At 45.1% G+C, this 18,068-nt stretch overlaps 1 protein-coding gene across 5 annotated transcripts in view; it reads right to left on the bottom strand.

Moving 5' to 3' along the window:
* Window positions 1–18,068, bottom strand: part of MIA2 (MIA SH3 domain ER export factor 2) — a 551,575-nt gene that overhangs the window by 56,467 nt on the left and 477,040 nt on the right. For all 5 annotated transcript variants that reach the window (XM_069208615.1, XM_069208616.1, XM_069208617.1 and 2 more), the window contains one exon: window positions 9,943–10,089. In XM_069208615.1, coding sequence (XP_069064716.1) covers window positions 9,943–10,089 — 147 coding nt within the window. The remainder of the gene's footprint in view (window positions 1–9,942; window positions 10,090–18,068) is intronic.

Raw genomic sequence — 18,068 nt, 5'->3', positions numbered from 1 at the left:
CAACCCCAGAGACAACTTCAGCAATGTCACCAATTGGATGAAATCCAACTGCTTGAAACTGAACACGGACAAGACGGAAGGAATGGTTTCTTACCTGTAACTCCAGTTCTCTCGTAGGGGTATTTCCATGATAGTCATAAGCACTGAATAGTTCCGCGCGCCTGCGGGGACCCCGGAGCACTGTTGTGTAGTATATTCTTAAGTGCAATCATCAGCTCCTTGACAAAAAAGGTCTGTGAAAAACACTTAAGAATAACAATGTGCAGCCTATGTGAACAGCTACACAGGCCAAATTGTTAGAAGAAAAAACAGTTGTAGTGTAAATTTCACGTTTAAACCTCTATTTATTCTATAAATACATAAATAAATACATTCTCATATTTTATTTACACCTCTCATGAGAATAAAACAATGTAGGGCAGTGTAGCCCATAGGCTGCCATTATACAGAATGAAAATAGAGCTGTGCCTTTAAGAAAGTAAAGTCTTCCTGTTTCCCATCATGCACAGCAAAAGGCAGTTGCCTCAGTTCTTTTTTGGAGGCTATTAACCTGACATGAAGAAAAAACAAAACATTTGTTGGAGTACCAACCTCCATAATATTCATGTTCTATGTCAACTCCACCGGGGAGGAGGGAGGGTTGCTTATGACTATCATGGAAATACCCCTACGAGAGAACTGGAGTTACAGGTAAGAAACCATTCCTTCTCTCGTAGGGGATTTCCATGTATAGTCATAAGCACTGAATAGAGTAGCAAGCCCATCCCCATAACCGCGGTGGAGTAGATATAAGAATACTGAGAAAAACATGAATCATGCAAACAAATTCTTGAGCAAAGCCTGCCCAACCTAAGCATCTGCCCTAGCGTCTGTATCAAGGCAGTAATGCTTAGTAAAGGTATGGACCGACCTCCAAGTGGCAGCCTTGCATATTTCTGCCAAAGGGACATTTCTCATCAAGGCTACAGTAGCTGCTTTCCCTCTGGTAGAGTGGGCTTTTGGCCTACCACCAAGGGATTTGTTTGCTAACTGATAACATAACATTATACATGAAACAATCCATCTGGATAACGATTGTTTAGATGTGCCCAAACCTGTTCTGATTGGGCCATAGTTAATAAAAAGCTGTTGTGATTTTCGAAAGCTTTTTGTCCTGTCCAGGTAAAATTTCAAGACTCTCTTTACATCCAGAGAGTGCAGAGTTCTCTCAGCAGGGGTAGCTGGATTCTGAAAGAAAGTCGGTAATGAAATTGTTTGGTTCACATGGAAGTCGGAGACTACCTTAGGTAAAAATTTTGGATGAGTTCTCATTACCACTTTCGCAGAATGAAAAACCGTGTAGGGTTCCTGAGCGCAAAGGGCCTGGATTTCGCTGACCCTACGCGCTGAAGTGATTGCCACCAGAAAAGCAGCTTTCCATGTGAGATGCTGCAGCGATGCCTTATGTATCGGCTCGAATGGCGGCAGCATCAGACGTGATAAGACAACGTTCAGTTCCCATGGAGGAGAAGGCTTTCTAATGGAAGGAAAAACCTTCTTTAAACCTTCTAGGAAATCCTTAATAATCGGAATCCGAAAAAAGGAAGTTTGTGAAGGACTCTTTCTGTATGCCGTTATCGCCGCCAAGTGAACTTTTATTGACGACAGTTGTAAGCCCGATTTTGCCAAACTTAACAAGTATGGCAGGATAGATTGTTCCCCACAGGAAACCGGGTCAATGTTGTTGTGTAAACACCAAATGCAGAATCTCTTCCACTTGCTTGCATAGGCTGATCGTGTGGAAGGGCGCTTTGCTTCCTTCAGAATTTCCATACAGTCCTGAGGTAGGTTCAAGTGTCCATATTGCACTAGCTCAGGAGCCATGCTGCCAAACTCAACGATGAGGGGTTGGGATGAGATATCTGCCCTCTGAACTTCGTGAGAAGGTCCGGACGATATGGTAGCCTGATGTGTGGTTTGAGTGACCGGTGAAGAAGGTCTGGGAACCACCACTGGCGTGGCCACTCCGGAGCAATTAGGATCATTTTGGTCTGAACATTGGACAGCTTCTGGAGGACCGCCGGAATCAGGGGAAGCGGTGGAAAGGCGTAAAGAAATGCTCCTGACCAGCTTATCCACAGGGCATTCCCCAGTGTCCCTGGATGGTAATATCTGGAGGCGAAGTTTTGGCATTTTTTGTTTTCTGGGGTTGCGAATAGGTCTGTAGAGGGGGTACCCCAGAGTGCGAAAATGGAATGAACGACGTCGTCGTGTAGTACCCATTCGTGGTTCTCGTCCATTACCCGACTGAGGGCATCCGTTTGAACATTCTGGATGCCGGGCAGGTGAGTTGCCACTAGTGACAGGTTCCTGGCTAGAAGCCAATGCCAGATTGTCTGAGCCTCTCTGGATAAAATTCTGGACCTGGTGCCTCCTTGTTTGTTCACGTAGTACATAGTGGCCACGTTGTCTGTCTGGAGAAGGAGAGTTTCCGTTCTCAGAGAGGGAAGGAAGGCTTTGAGCGCAAGGTGGACTGCGCGAAGTTCCAGCAGGTTGATGTGATAGAGACTCTCTCTCTGTGACCACTCGCCTTGGACTCGAAGATGTTCCATGTGCGCCCCCCATCCGATCAGTGACGCATCTGTTACGATGGTTTGAGATGGGGGCCGTTGTTGGAACGGAATCCCCACCAAGAGATTGCTGGGTAAACACCACCACTTGAGGGATTGTAGGGTGTGAGGAGAAAGAAGGACTTTGTTCTCCCAATCGTCCCTCAGTTGACACCACTGATCTTCCAGGTTTTCCTGCAATGGTCTCATATGGAGGCGAGCATTGGGAACCAGATGGATACAAGACGCCATTGAGCCCAGTAGAGAAGCTATTATTCTTGCAGTGGCTTGAGGTCTTTCCTGCAGTTGTTTGCACTTCTGGAGAATCGATAACCGTCGTTCCTCCGAAGGAAACACCTTTCCTAGCCTGGTATCTACAATGGCCCCTAAGTAATGCAACCTCTGAACAGGTGTTGCTGTAGATTTCAGGAGATTGACTTGAAGACCAAGTTTTTGCAGCAGTTGTAGAGTCCATTCGAAATGTTGCTGTGTCTCGAGACCACTGGAGGCCTTTATGAGCCAATCGTCTAGATAGGGGTAGACGAATATTCGCTGTTTCCTCAAGTGGGCGGCTACTACCGCCATGCATTTGGAAAAAGTTCTTGGCGCTGATTTTAGGCCGAAAGGTAGAACCGCAAATTGGTAATGGCGTTTCCCGACGGTGAACCTTAGGAATTTTCGATGTTTCTTGGTTACTGGGATATGAAAGTAAGCGTCGCAAAGATCGATCGCACATAGCCAGTCGCCCTGACGTAGATGTGGATAAATTTGGTGTAAGGCTAACATCCTGAATTTTTCTTTGCGAATCCATTTGTTTGCTGTCCTCAGATCTAAGATGGGACGAAACTCTTGTTTGTCTTTTTTCGGTACAAGGAAATATCTCGAATAAATCCCCTTCCCTTGTTGGCTGATGGGAACGGGTTCTATGGCTCTTTTTTGCAATAGGACATTGACCTCTAACTGTAGAGCTTCGAGATGGCGGTTGGCTGTTTTGGGTGGAACAGATGGTGGAGAACTGGTGAATCTGAGAGCGTAACCATGTCTCACAATATTCAATACCCAGGCGTCTGTTGTGATGCGTAGCCACTCGTCCAGATGATTTGAGATACTTCCCCCTACCGGAGTGGATAACGGAGGAGGGGGAAGCAAAGATTCAGGGCTTAGACGTGGGAGCCTGTCGAGTTGCCTGAGTTTGAGGTGTTGAACGACCCCTTGTCGACCTTCGCTGAGTAGAGAAACCCCTTTGATACTGCTGTTGTTGCTGCTGCTGGGGGCGCGAAGACATCCAGTGTGGCGACTGATACCGGTGGGTGAAAAGTCGTCGTTGATATGGCCGGAAAACCTTTCTTTGTTCTTTCGGTCTTTCCATGCCTACCGCTTTCAAGGTATCTAGATCAGCTTTCATTCTAGCCATCTCGTCATCGGCATGAGAACCGAACAAGGTGGAGCCCGAGAAAGGCAGGTTTTGTATTCTCTGCTGCGCTTCAGGTTTGAGTGATGTAAGTCTCAACCATGCATGCCTTCTGAGCGCTATCCCGTGTGCATAATTGTGTGCGGATAGCACCGAAGAGTCAGCTGCAGCACTTATAATTTGGTTAGACACCATGGCTCCCTCACCCACGACCTCCAGGAAATCTTCCCTTTTATCCTTAGGAAGATGTTCCGCAAACTGCATCAAAGAGTCCCAGAGGGCACGATCGTACCGCCCTAATAACGCAGTAGCGCTGGCTGCCTTCATCGTGACGGCTGCAGTAGAGCATACTTTTCGTCCTGCAGCATCTATCTTTCTGCTCTCTTTATCTGGAGGTGAAGAAGAAGATGGTGAGGTTGAATGCAGTTTCTTTGCCGCTACTATGACCACCGAATCAGGAACTGGGTCCGACCTCAAGAATAGAGGATCTTGTTCTGGTGGACGATATTTTTTAATAAGTCGGGAAGGAGCAGACTTTGTTGCGGCCGGTGCAAGGAAAATATCCATTGCTGGTTCAAGGAGACCTGGAACCAGTGGAAGCAAAGGTCTGGAAGATGTCCTGTGATGCAAGGTCTCGAAGATCACTGACGTCGATGGGGCAGGTACCGCCAGCGGGATGTTCAGCTTGGTTGCCCCTCGTACTAAGACCTCCTGGAACGTATTCACATCATCTATGGGGGACACTCTCGGGGACGGTGAGTCCGATAGGGTTGGAGAGTAGTCCCGTGTAGACGAAGAAGAACGCCTGTGATGTGAATGCTGAGATCTCTGTGGGTCATGACGGTGCCGAGAGGAAGAAGAGCGTCTAGAGGAATGTCCCGAACGTCTTACAGACCGCGTTGGAGTCCTCAAAACAGACTCTGAAGGCGGAGCCGGAAGAGGCGCCGTAGGTGTTACCGGCGTCTGTGGCAATGGTGATTGTCGAGGAGAGAGTTGTGGAGACGCTGGAAGGAGGATGAGTGAAGCCGAGGATTCTGAGGTTGTATAAACCCTCCTAGGTCTTTTTGATTGTCTCGACGTCGACACACTCCTCGACGTCGAAGTACGGTGACGGCGAGTGCCCTTCGCCGTCGATTCTTCTCGCCGTTGAGAATCTCTCGACGACGACCCTCGACGTCGCCGTGATGACGGTGAACGTCTACGACATCGAGCACCCCTCGACGTTGATCGATCTCGCCGTTTCGACGGCGAACCGGATTCAGATCTCCTCGACGTGGAACGTCCTCGCCGTGTCGACGGTGACCCAGGTCTCGACGGCGAAAGTCCACGCCGTCTCGACGGCGAAATCGTCGTCGACGGCGAGCGATGTCTCTTTCTCGCCGGCGAACCACTCCTCGACGGCGAGCATGTTGGCGCCGTTCCTTGCCTCGACGTCGACGCCCTCGACGTCGTCGGAGACCTGTGCCGTTTTTGAGCCGGTCTGGTCGGAGTTATAGAGGAACCAGTGTGAGCCCTGGTAGAAGACTGACCTTGTCCTCGCTCTGTGGTAGAATGACCACTTTTCCTCCTGTCCTCTTTCGCCTGGAGTCGGATCTTCTCCCTGTCACGAAGGGTCCTTCTGGAGAAGGTTTTGCAGATGTCACACGACTCCGGTTTGTGGCTGGATGGAAGGCAAATTATGCAGACCCGATGTGGATCTGTTTTGGCCTTTTTTCTGCCACAAGAAGGACATTTGTCAAACAGTGAAGGCATTTCTGAAGTAGAAAAAACCTCAAAATTCTGTCAGAATCTAACAGAAAAAAGCAGAAAATTATCACTCAATGTTAAAAACGTCGAGTGAAAATGAAATTCAAAAGATTTTAAATGAATTTCTGTCACAAAAGGATTTTGTGAGGTAGAGCTCAATGCTTCAGGGTCCTGTCAGAAAGGAGCCGGAAAAAAGAACTGAGGCAACTGCCTTTTGCTGTGCATGATGGGAAACAGGAAGACTTTACTTTCTTAAAGGCACAGCTCTATTTTCATTCTGTATAATGGCAGCCTATGGGCTACACTGCCCTACATTGTTTTATTCTCATGAGAGGTGTAAATAAAATATGAGAATGTATTTATTTATGTATTTATAGAATAAATAGAGGTTTAAACGTGAAATTTACACTACAACTGTTTTTTCTTCTAACAATTTGGCCTGTGTAGCTGTTCACATAGGCTGCACATTGTTATTCTTAAGTGTTTTTCACAGACCTTTTTTGTCAAGGAGCTGATGATTGCACTTAAGAATATACTACACAACAGTGCTCCGGGGTCCCCGCAGGCGCGCGGAACTATTCAGTGCTTATGACTATACATGGAAATCCCCTACGAGAGAAGTGATCATCTTCGGAAGCAACCCCTCCCCGTGGAACGACTCCTGGTAGTCCTTCACACTTGGACAACCCCCGTCACTAATGGACCATGGCCGCAAACTCGGCATCATCATTGACAGCAAGCTCACCTTCAAATAACTGATAAATGCAGTGGACTCTGCCAGCTTCCCCAACCTGGGCGTGCCACAGAAGATCTTCATTTGGATTCCCCTCAAAATCAGAAAGTCGGTCACTCAAGCCATCATCACCCACAGACTAGACTACGGAAACGCCCTATGTGCCAGACTCCCCGCCCAGCTCATGCACCACCTCCATACCACCCAGAGCACTGCAGCGAGACGCGTCCTAGGCCTTCCCAAAAGAACCCACATCACCCCACACCTAAGAGGTCTACACTGGCTACAGGTGCATAAGAGATGCAAATTCAAAGTTCTCACCATTGCCTACAAAGCCCTCCACAGCATCGAACCCAAGCTAATCAACTGCAGACTCTCCTTCCACCAGCTAACCAGGGAGCTCCACTCGGGAACACTTGCCCATGTCCTCCGAATCAGATGTAGACGCTGAGGCGGGTGATCCTTAGCCTTCCCAGCTGCCAAGAATTGGATTGAACCCCCCACCTTCACACTGTGCACACCCTCCTCGAATTCAGAAAAAAACTCAAGGCACAGCTCTTCGAGGAGTAGCCCGGCACGCAGAAACAAAATTAGGCACTAGGATCCCCCCCCCCCAAGGTGATAAGCTGCGCTCTACAAATACGATGCTTGACTGATTGTAAGAGTGTTTTTTTTTTTTTTAAAGATCTGGATCTAATGCCATTCAAAAGCAATCATGCAAGAAAACTGAATTTCTCATGTCCACTTTAATGGGTGTTCATTCAGATATCCCTCAATACTATTTCTTTGTTAAGTTGGAGCAAATCATACGTTCCTATTTTAGTGACTCAATCACTCTATTTCATCGACACTTTTCAGCTTTCTGGCAGCTTGGAAGTAAATTACAAGCAGAAGCAGATGCATAACTGGGATTTAGTTCCAGTCTTGAAAGAAATATATTGTGGAGAACAACTTGGATATGATCATGAAACATCTCTAGAGGTTGTCAGGAGCAAGTGGCAGACTGTTTCAGTCTCCTCTGAGATTTTGTGGATCTCATTTCTCTTGAGATACTGATTTAGTTAGAAGAAAATAATGTAAAACAGAATGAGACACCCTCAGCTCCAGTGCACTAATAAGATACATATCTTCATTACTGATAATAGTACATGTGCGCTCCCACTCCAGTTCTGGATTATAGGTCACTATTTATTACAAACACTTGTAACCAGAAAGATATTTCTAACAGCATGATTTCTCCCAGTGGAGAATGTGAACAGCTGAGATAAACATGAGAGATCACCTTGGAAGTCAGGGCCCTATCTATGTCCAACCTATCCCTCATAGTACTTTGACTGTAGCTCAGAGAGAAGTCTCAGGATGACATCTACTACACTGCAATAGAACCCCGAACAAGGCCAATGTTGGATTCATACCCTCCACTCTCTTGTGTGGAATGTTTTGGTAAAGTAGATAGGACTGTGAAGTACACTGGCAATGCAGATAAAACAGCTGTTTTACCTTGGTTCATTTGCACTTGTCAAATTGTGCCAGCATGGAGACTAAAAAATTGAGGAGGCAAAAACATTGTGAAGAAAGAAAGTTTGAATCTACTATTTGTCCACAAATAAATAGTGGTATAGTGCTTTCAAAAGCTAGAGATCCTCAAATAATACAGAGATAAAAAAAGGAAAAAATAAATACTTTAAATCAAAGTCACTCCACTGTCGGAATCTGGAGCAGCCTATCTCCCTTAAAAAAACACAGCGTCCACTATAATTTCTATCCCTTTTAAGAGTGGATTAAAAGCTGTACATTAAAGTTGTGAACTAACTGTTTAGTAAAGAAATATTGTAATTTGTTCCAAGATCCCAAACGTAGATGGGGATAATTCATGTCTATGAACATTAATGAAGACTGCAAGGCAAACAAAATGTAATTGCTTTTTCTTAAGTCAAGGAACAAAGTATTAGCACCCAAAAAAGGATTGCATAAATAATGCTGCAAAATGACACATAAAATTAGATAAAAGATTCTCCTTCTGTGGACACATTAACACTAAGGGAATTCCACATGCATACACATTTAGTGGGACCACTTGGTGAAGACTGAGACTCCTGTACCTATGCTCTCATTCGTCTCCCCTAAAGTTTAGCACAAACTGAAATATCTAGCTATTTCCTTCTCCTGATTAATAAGCAACCTTGACTGATACCTTTTTTGATACTAGTACTGATATTGTTTAAGCAACATGATACTTTATTGGTGGACAACTGCAGTTTATAAGAACCCATAACTACAAACAATTAAAATAGTGAATTGTGGGCTCATGTGCCTCCCAGCTACTGAAGAATAAACACAAATAGGATAAAAGAAACCTAAAGACACTAGTAAATATGCATCGAACACCATACAAAAGGTCTTGCACCCCACATCATGTCATGATCTAGTAAACCAGATTTAGCCTCCATTCTCCTGCACTGTAAAATTCCTTGCACCATAAGTCTCATTTCCCAGTCATGACAAAAAGCGGTTAATCATTAAGTGTAATAGAACGAGTGGACATGAAGAGACTTTTGTAAACTATAACTTAGGTGAATTAGGTGGAGATGGAGACTGGTATATAGTCTTCATTATCTGATGTTTAACAGGGGGCATGTAGTGTGCGGTGTTGAATGAGTTGACTAGTGTTGTGTCTTTCCTTCTAAAGAAGGCTGTGTGCTTTATGGTTTTTTAAATAAGGTGTGCTACAGTGCCTCTCTTCTTAGTCACAGAATGCTTGGAATGTATGCTGAGGTAGTGTTTCTCTGAAGACAAATGGAAGAGTTAATGAAGATATGGGCATATCATGAAATACTTTTTGGTTTTATTTGTATTTAAATAAAACACTTTAATGTTAATGCCTAACATGCTTATGACAGACCCTAAGGTTCTGCTGCATATACATGATGGAACTCCTAAAAGAATATTGGGGCAACAAGGGTTACACAAAGCAGAATACCTCCCCCTTCTTTTGTCACAGTTTTATCAATATTGGCCATGTATTTAAAATCGTCAGAGGATTATTCACAGGTAACAAACTGTAGAATATCAGGAAAATAATCTTGTTGGCATGCAATACAAATGTAACCTACTACTTATGTCAACCATCCTACCTCGTAAAAAGGTACACTTCGCAGTCTTCATATTTGGACCTCCGCACAAACTCTTAATTACTTCAGCACTCAAGTTCAAGCATTTTCGGAAGGGTAACTGTGCCTCCACCTTTCTGGGCATAATCCCTTGGAATGCTCTTTCACCTCTTTGAAAACAAGAATCTGTCCTCTCTTACATTTGTCATCAGTTTAAAAACTGGAGCTTTAGACAGGACTGCAGGCTGATTAGGTTTACCATGGAACATTTATTATCACCGTCTCCTTCAGTAGCACCTGCTCTGAAGGATGAATACTTGCACTCTATAGAAGCTCACAGAGATAAAGGATTACCTGAAGTATGAATATTTACTCTACGCTCCTTTTCCCAGGGAGGGGAGAGAGATCCTGTATCAGAATGGGCTCCTTGGTGATCAGAACCAGATTCTGTTTGTTCATGAGTAGTAGAATACTCTGCATTGTCTCCTGGGCTTCTCGAAGCTAAGTGTAACAGAAAAATGGAAACATATAAGGTTAGCGACAGCTGATTCAGACTGATTAAGTCAAAGGGCTAGATATGCAATGCAAAATGGCCTTGTTCAATGTACCATCCCACATTCAGTATGCAGTCCCCTATTCGTATTAATAAAGGTAACTCAAGCCAGCTAATTTTAATTGTGGAGTCATAAATTGTAACATGCACATTCTGTGCTACATTTGGTGTTACTGCTTGGGCTAACTCAAAACAAAGTAGAGAGTCCTCTAAACATCCATACAATGGGAAATGTGGATGTTGGGCCTTCCCGGAGGACATTACACTTTCTTTACTGACCATGGCAGGAATACAGCATATAACAGAGTGAGCATTTTTTTTTTTAAATCAATATATATGGATGAGCACAGAAATCATTGCGTGCAATTGTTTTCTTTCCTGGGTGTCTGGCTTTTAGTGTTTTTGTCAGTTATATGTAAAACAAGTCTGCCACGTGGCTAAGTGATTTAGGGCCAGATGTACGAATCCAAGGTTTGCGACTCGCAATTTGCAACTTGTTTGCGAGTCGCAAAACCTTATGTACAACAATGTACTTAACACTGGTTGTGATTCACAATGGGGTCGCAAATGACCTACCTCATGAATATTCATTAGGTAGGTTGCAATTTGCGACCCAATTGGGAAGGGCCGCCCTCACAGGGATGGTGGCCTGCTGGAGACAGCAGACCACCATGTCTGTGACTGCTTTTAAATAAAGCAGTTTTTTTCTTTTTTTTTTTTTTAAATGCAGCCCCTTTTCCTTAAAGGAAAACTACATGCAATAAAAAAAAAAAAGGAAAAGTTTTCTTTGAATTTTTTTCAAAGCAGGCAGTGGGAGACCCCTTCCCGTTTGCGAACGGCTTAGCACCAGTTTCAAACTGGTGTTAACTGCGATTGTTTTGTGACTGCATTCACGGTCACAAAACAATGGTACATTGCGCTGCGACTCGCAATTAGGAAGGGAACGCCCCTTTCTAACTGCAACTCGCAAACCTATTTTGTGATTCGGTAAATAGGTTACCGAATCGCAAAGTAGGGTATGTACATACCAAAATGTTTTTTCCTGGCGCAAACGGTCCGATTCTGCTAATCGGGCCGTTTGCGACAGGAAAAATGGTTTGTACATGTGCCCCTTAGGCATTTACTGCAGACATCCATATGGGACTACCACGTCATGCATTTGGTTTCTGGCATGGCTAACCTAATCTTCGGAAGAGGTTAAACAGCATTCCATTAAATTGTAAAATAATAACACCTATTAGTAATAGTACTTAGAAATACCACAGCTGTGGTATTCAGTGCCATATAAAAACTTTTTAAAAAACACATTATAATTATTATTTATCATGACTTTTTATCAGGTTTTTAATAACAAAAGGCAGTGCAGGCAGAAGAAATGCACATCAGCCAGGTACATAACAGGAACGTGACCAACATAATAAGCCCCACCCTGTTAGCAGTGTGTGTGGCCTATATTGCCCGCCTTCATCAGAACATAAAAGAAAAGCAAACTGCAGAAAAACAGTAACATCGTAAAGACATCCACAGTTAGTGCCACTTCTAATAAGAAATCACAGACAGAGAAGAAAGAAGAAAGAATTTGCATCACTCATCCCAATCCCAGCCGCACCCCTCAACCCCCAGTTCACCTCGAATAGAAAACTAGGAGACAAACGCCCTGACTTCAGCCTCAAGTGACTCCCCCGGATGAGGGCATGGTCCCAGCTGTATCCCATGGTAATTCACCCAGCACTCCCAAATCTTGTTATATTTCCCAGGACAACCCCTGACGATGTAATTAGTTCCAGGCCCAGGCAGTGGTCCAAAGCCTCCCTCCAGGCCTCCACTGATGGAGCCAGAGCATCCTTTCAAGCCCTTGCAATGTCTCGTTTAGCCTTAGTAAGGCCCAGCCATAACAGGGCACCTATTCCCATCGATGCCATGCGAAATGTGCTCCTTTGGGGCTCTAGCTTAGAAATCAAGCATTGGTACAATAAGTCTGGCGCTGAGTGCCCGACTTTGGCTTTTTTATTGCTTGCTTTCATCATGATTTTGGTCATTGTTTTTGTAAAACGTTTGGGGGGGTAGGGGGGGTGGGGGGTGGGGGGGGCAAGCAAAAAATGAAAGCAAAAATTTTTTTAATCTCAAATGCCCACATTGCCATAATAGACCTTGGCAAAAGGGCTGTGTGCGCGGATGTGCCATCACTCACAGTGACGTTAGCCAATGGCTGGAGTGGGCTGACCCACTGCCACATGTGGTTTGCTGTAGTGGGCAGAAGAAAATTGTAAATGACAACAACAGAGATGTAGATGAAGCATGTTGGCTGAAAGCCCCCAGAAGGAAATATATATATAATTTTAGCATACTGAAAGTCTTGGAGAATGCCTTCCCTAAACTTTATGCCATGTTTGTAACGAATATGCAGCCTATTTACGGCCCATGCAGCAGTCCTGCAAACACGGCTGACACAGACATGTCTAGAGAATGCCACCAAAGTCGCATTAGCTCAGGTAACGTATGCTAGTAGCACAAATGGAGGGCTGCCCCATGAAGAGTGCTGCAGTGAGAGTTAACTGAAGTGATGGAAGTGGCAACGGCATCCTCTGCTGCAAGCCAACTGGTTTTATTTGTAACCAAAACTGATGAAAACTTTGCCGTATAGTGCAAAGGACTGAATCTCTCTCAATAAACAAGTATGGTGAGCCTGCGGTCCACATTACAGATTTGTTCTCAGCTACAGATCTATGGAGCTATAGAGGAAATGAAAATGTCACTTACCCAGTGTACATCTGTTCGTGGCATCAGTCGCAGTAGATTCGCATGTTATGCAATAGCTCGCCATCTGGTGTTGGGCCGGAGTGTTACAAGTTGTTTTTCTTCGAAGAAGTCTTTCGAGTCACGGGACCGAGTGACTCCTCCTTCTGTCTCCATTGCGCATGGGCGTCGACTCCATCTTCGATTGTTTTTCCCCGCAGAGGGTGAGGTAGGAGTTGTATTGTAGTAAAAGTGCCCATGCAATGGAGTGACTAAGTATGTACCTACTTAAGGTTGAGATGATACATATACAAATAGTTGAAGGTAACTTCCAAACTGCTACAGGCTCCCGGGGAGGCGGGTGGGCACATGCGAATCTACTGCGACGGATGCCACGAACAGATGTACACTGGGTAAGTGACATTTTCAGTTCGATGGCATCTGTCGCTGTAGATACGCATGTTATGCATAGACTAGTAAGCAGTTATCTCCCCAAAAGCGGTGGATCAGCCTGTAGGAGTGGAAGTAGTTTGAAATAATGTTCTTAATACGGCTTGACCTACTGTGGCTTGTTGTGCGGATAACACGTCTACACAGTAGTGCTTGGTGAATGTGTGAGGCGTAGACCATGTGGCTGCCTTACATATTTCTTGCATTGGGATGTTTCCTAGAAAGGCCATGGTAGCACCTTTTTTCCTGGTTGAGTGTGCCCTTGGTGTAATGGGCAGCTGTTGTTTGGCTTTTAGGTAGCAGATCTGGATGCATTTAACTATCCATCTGGCTATACCTTGTTTTGATATTGGGTTTCCTGCATGAGGTTTTTGACATGCAATAAATAGTTGTTTAGTCTTTCTGATGTTCTTTGTTCTGTCAATGTAATACATCAATGCTCTTTTGACATCTAACGTATGTAGTGCCCTTTCAGCTACGGTATCTGGCTGTGGAAAGAACACTGGAAGTTCCACTGTTTGATTTAGATGGAACAGTGAAATAACCTTTGGCAAAAATTTAGGATTGGTCCTTAGGACGACCTTATTTTTGTGAAGTTGTATAAAAGGTTCTTGTATAGTAAACGCCTGAATCTCGCTTACTCTTCTTAGGGAAGTAATGGCGATGAGAAATGCCACCTTCCAGGTTAGGAACTGTATTTCGCAGGAGTGCATGGGTTCAAAAGGTGGACCCATAAGTCTAGTTAGGACCACATTTAGGTTCCATGAAGGAACAGGTGGTGTTCTTGGTGGTATAATTCTCCTAAGTCCCTCCATGAATGCTTTAATGACTGGTATCTTATATAGGGAAGTTGAATAGGTAGTCTGCAGGTATGCAGATATTGCTGCAAGGTGTATTTTAATGGAAGAGAAAGCCAGGTTAGATTTCTGTAAGTGAAGCAAGTAACCCACTACATGTTCTGGAGTTGTGTGTAATGGTTGTATTTGATTAATATGGCAGTAGCAAACAAACCTCTTCCATTTACTTGCATAGCAGTGCCTGGTGGATGGCCTTCTGGCTTGCTTTATGACTTCCATACATTCTTGGGTAAGTTGTAAGTGCCCGAATTCTAGGATTTCAGGAGCCAGATTGCTAGATTCAGCGATGCTGGATCTGGGTGTCTGATCTTTTGGTTGTGTTGTGTCAGCAGATCTGGCCTGTTGGGCAATTTGATGCAGGGTACTACTGATAGGTCTAGCAGCGTTGTGTACCAGGGTTGCCTTGCCCAAGTTGGTGCTATTAATATGAGTTTGAGTTTGTTTTGACTGAGTTTGTTTACCAGGTAAGGAAGGAGAGGGAGAGGAGGAAAAGCGTAAGCAAATATCCCTGACCAGTTCATCCATAGGGCATTGCCTTGGGACTGTTTGTGTGGGTATCTGGATGCGAAGTTTTGGCATTTTGCGTTCTCCTTCGTCGCAAACAAGTCTATCTGAGGTGTTCCCCAGAGTTTGAAATAAGTGTTCAGAATTTGGGGGTGAATTTCCCATTCGTGGACCTGTTGGTGATCTCGAGAGAGATTGTCTGCGAGTTGATTTTGGATCCCTGGTATAAATTGTGCTATTAGGCGAATTTGGTTGTGAATTGCCCAACGCCAAATTTTTTGTGCTAGCAGGCTTAACTGCGTGGAGTGCGTCCCCCCTTGTTTGTTTAAATAATACATTGTTGTCATGTTGTCTGTTTTGACGAGAATGTATTTGTGAACTATTATTGGTTGGAAAGCTTTTAGTGCTTGAAAAACTGCTAGAAGTTCTAGGTGATTGATATGCAGTTTTGTTTGATGTATGTTCCATTGTCCTTGTATGCTGTGTTGATCGAGGTGTGCTCCCCACCCTGTCATGGAAGCATCTGTTGTTATTACGTATTGTGGCACTGGGTCTTGGAAAGGCCGCCCTTTGTTTAAATTTATGTTGTTCCACCACAGAAGCGAGAGGTAAGTTTGGCGGTCTATTAACACCAGATCTAGAAGGTGACCCTGTGCTTGAGACCACTGTGATGCTAGGCACTGTTGTAAGGGCCTCATGTGCAGTCTTGCGTTTGGGACAATGGCTATGCATGAAGACATCATGCCTAGGAGTTGTAACACCATCCTTGCTTGTATCCTTTGTGTTGGATACATGCGTTGTATGATGGTGTTGAAATTTAGAATTCTTTGTGGACTTGGAGTGGCTACTCCCTTTGATGTGTCTATTATGGCTCCTAGGTATTGTTGTACCTTGCGCGGCAGAATGTTGGATTTTGTGAAGTTGACGGTGAACCCGAGTTTGAAGAGGGTTTGTATGATCTGATTTGTGTGCTTTGAGCACTCTATGAACGAATGGGCCTTGATTAGCCAGTCGTCCAAATATGGGAACACATGTATTTGCTGCCTTCTTATGTGTGCAGCGACTACCGCTAGACATTTGGTAAAGACTCTTGGTGCGGTTGTTAATCCGAAAGGCAGTACCTTGAATTGATAATGTATTCCTTTGAATACAAACCTTAGGTATTTCCTGTGCGATGGGTGTATTGGTATATGGAAATAAGCATCCTTGAGGTCTAAAGTTGCCATGTAGTCGTGCAGTTTTAGCAATGGTAATACTTCCTGTAGTGTGACCATGTGAAAGTGGTCTGATTTGACGAAAGTATTCACTACTCTGAGGTCTAGGATTGGTCTCAGTGTTTTGTCTTTCTTTGGTATCAGAAAGTACAGTGAGTAAACTCCTGTGTTTATTTGTGTGTTTGGCACTAGTTCGATTGCGTTCTTTTGCAATAGTGCCTGCACTTCTATCTCCAGGCAATTGGAATGATGTTTTGTCAAATTCTGTGCTTTTGGTGGTATGTTTGGAGGGAATTGTAGAAATTCTATGCAATAACCATGTTGGATAATTGCTAGAACCCAAGTGTCTGTAGTGATTTCCTCCCATGCTTTGTAGTACTGACTTATTCTTCCCCCCACTGGTGTTGTGTGGAGGGGGTGAGTGACATGTGAGTCACTGTTTAGTAGTAGGGGTTTTGGGGCTCTGAAATCTTCCTCTATTTCTAGGGAATTGCCCTCCTCTATATTGTCCCCGAAAACCTCCTCTATACTGTCCCTGGTAACTGGACGGTGTTGCCTGTGAGGTGCTGGCTTGTGTGCTCTGACCCCGAAACCCCCCTCTAAAGGGTGTTTTACGAAACGTGCTGTAATTTCCTCTGCTCTGCGGGGAGTACAGTGCGCCCATGGCTTTGGCAGTGTCTGTGTCTTTTTTGAGTTTCTCAATCGCTGTGTCCACTTCTGGGCCGAACAGTTCTTTTTCGTTAAAAGGCATATTGAGAACTGCTTGCTGAATCTCTGGTTTAAAGCCAGACGTTCTGAGCCATGCATGCCTTCTGATAGTTACAGATGTATTAATTGTCCGTGCAGCTGTATCTGCAGCGTCCATGGAGGAGCGGATCTGGTTGTTAGAAATGGTCTGTCCCTCTTCAACCACCTGTTTTGCCCTATTTTCTAGATCCTTGATGTTCAATGAGATGTTGCATCTCATCCCAATGGGCTCTGTCATAGCGCGCAAGTAGGGCCTGGGAGTTTGCGATGCGCCACTGGTTTGCAGCTTGTGCTGCGACTCTTTTACCAGCTGCATCGAACTTGCGGCTTTCTTTATCTGGGGGTGGTGCATCTCCAGATGTGTGGGAGTTGGCTCTTTTTCTAGCTGCTCCTACAACGACAGAGTCTGGTGGCAGCTGTGTAGTGATGAAAACCGGGTCCGTAGGAGGCGCTTTATACTTTTTTTCCACCCTTGGTGTGATTGCCCTACTTTTGACCGGCTCCTTAAAGATTTCTTTTGCGTGCTGGAGCATACCAGGGAGCATAGGCAGGCTTTGGTATGAGCTGTGGGTGGAGGAGAGTGTGTTGAATAAAAAATCATCCTCGACCTGTTCTGAGTGGAGGCTTACGTTGTGAAATTGTGCTGCTCTGGCCACCACTTGAGAGTACGCAGTGCTGTCCTCTGGTGGAGATGGCTTGGTAGGGTATGCCTCCGGACTGTTATCTGACACTGGTGCGTCGTATAGGTCCCATGCGTCCTGATCTTGGTCACCCTGGCTCATGGTGGTGTGAGCTGGGGAGTGTGATGGAGTTTGTGCTGGTGAGACGTTAATCACGGGCGGTGGAGAGGGTGGTGGAGTAACTCTTTTCACCACTTTTGGTTGTGGTGTCTGTTCAGTCTGGAACTCCAACCTTCTCTTTCTTCTAATAGGGGGAAGGGTGCTTATTTTTCCTGTCCCCTGCTGTATGAAAATACGCTTTTGCGTATGGTCCACATCCGTTGATTGTAGCTCTTCCTCAAACCTATGCTTTTGCATTTGTGAGGTTAGCGAGTGCTCTTCTGTATAAGAGCCTGAAGCTGGGTCGGTTGCAGATTGTTTCGGTACCGAAACCCTGTCAGCGTCCTTTTTCGGCTCAGAGGTGACTTTTTTCTTTTTCGGGGCCGAAACCTCTCGGCGCCGATCTTCGTCGGGCCCGCTGTCTCGGCGTCGAGCCGTGTCAGCACCGGCATCTCGGTGTCGACGCTTGTCTCCAGCACTTTCTCGGTCCCGAGAAGGCTGTGTGCCGGTGTCTCGACCGGAGTCGGACGATCTCGGCACTGTTTGGGCCTTTTTCGGTGCCGACGGTCGGTCACCGAATTTATGGGTCGAGCCATGGCCTGGTGGCAGTGGCGTCCCCTGGGCCTTGTAAATGTTCCTC

This window comes from Pleurodeles waltl, chromosome 9 (genome assembly GCF_031143425.1).
Source record: "Pleurodeles waltl isolate 20211129_DDA chromosome 9, aPleWal1.hap1.20221129, whole genome shotgun sequence".
NCBI classification, from domain to species: domain Eukaryota; kingdom Metazoa; phylum Chordata; class Amphibia; order Caudata; family Salamandridae; genus Pleurodeles; species Pleurodeles waltl.
This window is presented reverse-complemented; position numbering and strand designations above follow the sequence as displayed.